Source organism: Eurypyga helias, unplaced genomic scaffold, assembly GCF_000690775.1.
Source record: "Eurypyga helias isolate BGI_N326 unplaced genomic scaffold, ASM69077v1 scaffold1376, whole genome shotgun sequence".
Classification (NCBI taxonomy): domain Eukaryota; kingdom Metazoa; phylum Chordata; class Aves; order Eurypygiformes; family Eurypygidae; genus Eurypyga; species Eurypyga helias.
The window spans coordinates 4,458-6,929 of record NW_010257083.1 but is presented as its reverse complement, the minus strand read 5'-3'; the positions used below and the strand labels follow the sequence as shown (position 1 = coordinate 6,929).

Genomic DNA, 2,472 nt, shown 5'->3' with positions numbered 1-2,472 from the left:
AAATTTTAACCGCTGCTCAGAGGAGGGGGCTGTTTCCAGCTTGCATCTGGCTCCTGGCAGCGAGGCATGTGGCTAGCGCAGCGCGCGGAGCTCGTGCTGCGTCCCCGTCGCTGCTGGCTGAGCTCCCGGAGGCTAATTCCTTCTTGGTAGGAGAATAAGGAGGAGGGGGAGAATCCAGCCTTCAATTGATTGCTGTTCTTTGCTTTCTCAAAAGCTGGCTCACAGCTTCCTGAGCTGCCCGGAGCAGTTTTGAGCCCATCTTAGTGTGGAGAACTTTCCCTTTTCTCCTTTCACGCCGTTGCCCTCAGAGACAAGCCAGCAGGAGGGGGTTAGAGTGTAACAAGCTTTGCATCCTTCTCTAAAACAGATAAAACCTTGTGCTGGGAATGAACCCAGCTCCCAGAGATCCTTCCTGGCGCTCCTGCTGACCTCTCGGTTCTGTGGGCTCGATTGTTGCTCTTAACTTTGGGGGAGGAAGAGGTTGTGGGGCGGGGGGGGACACACACACGGCTGGATGGAACTCGCCTTCAGCCCAGCGAGGTTGCTCCCTGCGTGGGGAGCTGGCTGGAGCGAAACTGCTGCCGCCCTCTGCCTTTGTGCCCAGCCTCGTGACCCCAAGAATGAGCAGTTCTGGCGCAGTTTGAGCTGACCAAATCCCCCAGCTTTTTAACGCCTCGCTAGAACTACCCAAAGGGTTGCGCAGTGCAAAGCCTACGTGCCGGTCATGTTGCCTGCCTCCTGCTTTGGCTTTCTCCCGCATCCTTTCAGAACCCTGGTGCTTCTCAGTATAAATGGGTGCTTCGTCTACTAGTCCTGGGAGAGGGGGTGTAGTTGGGAGCTTGTGGTGTCCCAGGATCTGCTTTTCCACCACCACCCCATCGCATCAGAACTGTTGATGCCTTGTTAGGATGGCTGCAGAGGTATTTTGCAGCCCAAAGGGTGTCACCTCCGGAGGATTTGGCTACCCAGTCCCAAGCCAAAAGGGTGTCACCCGCAGAAAGTTTGGCTACCCAGTCCCAGGCCAAAAGGGTGTTACCCCCAGAAAGTTTGGCCACCCAGTCCCAAGCCAAAAGGCTATCGCCCCCAGAGGGTTTGGCCACCCACTCCCAAGCGACTCTGAAGCAGCAGGCTCCTGGGGGGACCTGCTGTTGGACACAGCCTTGCAGAGAGCTCCAGTTCCCAAGAGTCAGCTTTTCCTTCCTGATCCAGTAATGGTTCATTTCTAACATAACCCTTGCCTCCAATATTGCTTTTTTTCCCCCAAGGTCTCCCTCCGACGCCTGTCCAGCTCCTGTATCCAGTCTCCAGGTTCAGCAACGTCAAATCCCTTCAGCACCTTTGCCGCTTTCGGATCAGGCAGTTGGTCCGAATAGACCACATCCCCGAACTCCCGCTGCCCAAGTAAGTCTGGAGGACTGGCCTGGGGACGAGTCTCTCTGGCTTCCCCCTTCCCCCTCACCGCAGCAGGCAGTTGGAAGGTGTTTATCTGCAGCAGGGGCTCTGGGAGGGTGTCATTGACTTCTTCAGCCTTGGGACAGCCAGATGAATGTCCTGTGGTCCGTAGGGATGCGTGTGGGAGCGGTGACTGGCTCTGGAGTGAGGTGTGTTACCCGCCAGGGCCGCAGTTTTGGGGTACAGGCTCCTGTTCCTGCTTGGGTGGGTTGGGGGAGAAATTGCTGTGGTTGTGGCTTGGGGTTAAAGCTTCTGCCTGTACCTTCCCCAGGCCCCTCATCTCCTACATCCGCAAGTTCTACTACTACGACCCGCAGGAGGAGGTGTATCTGTCGCTGAAGGAAGCTCAGCTCATCTCCAAACAGAAGCAGGAGACCGAATCCTCCACGTAGCGAGGCTTCCTCGCCCATCTTGTTGCTGTCACTGATGGTACGTGTGCGCTGCTGGTCCGTGCACCGTCCTGTGAGCTCGAATGTGAATTGCTGTTCCCTCTGATGGCAAAGGAAACACAAAACCCTCCCCGAGAAGTCGTGGCTATTCCCTCCACGGTCTCCTGCCATTGCCCAGCTTTCCTTGGGAAGGGGAGTAAGGCTTCCGCTGCGTTCTCGTGCGTATTTGTGCCCACACAAGCCTGTGCTCGCTCTCGTGCCAAACCAGCCACGCTCTGGGACAGATCCTGCCACATCAAACGGGCTGTTTGATCCCTCTCCCCTCTCTCTTCCCCACCAGGAATTTGATTGTTGCCGTCCTGTAGCCCAAAGTCAGCGTTGGGAAGGAGGCACGCGACGGTGAAGCCGGCTTCTGCGGTGCCGCTTCTGCTCTCAAGCTCTTTTTGTGCAGAAAAGAGGGTTCAAGACTCCTAAGAAGCACAGCAGGACGGGAACAAGAAGCCTCGGCTCCTGGCTGAGGGAGAGGGGACTCGGGGACAGCTGAGCCCAGCGCACGGACTCCTTGCGGAACAAAGAATGTCATGGCACTATTGACAACTTTTTGAAAGTTTTATTTTTGATGTCTTTTTAT

General features: G+C 56.1%; 1 protein-coding gene across 1 annotated transcript in view; it reads left to right on the top strand.

The window, feature by feature from the left end:
• The window catches only part of SOCS7 (suppressor of cytokine signaling 7), a gene marked incomplete at its 5' end in the record, with an annotated part of 15,005 nt that extends 13,161 nt beyond the window's left edge, over positions 1 to 1,844 (top strand). The window contains 2 exons of the mRNA XM_010153871.1: positions 1,266 to 1,401; positions 1,724 to 1,844. Coding sequence (XP_010152173.1) covers positions 1,266 to 1,401; positions 1,724 to 1,844 — 257 coding nt within the window. The remainder of the gene's footprint in view (positions 1 to 1,265; positions 1,402 to 1,723) is intronic.
• Between the last annotated feature and the right edge of the window lie 628 nt (positions 1,845 to 2,472).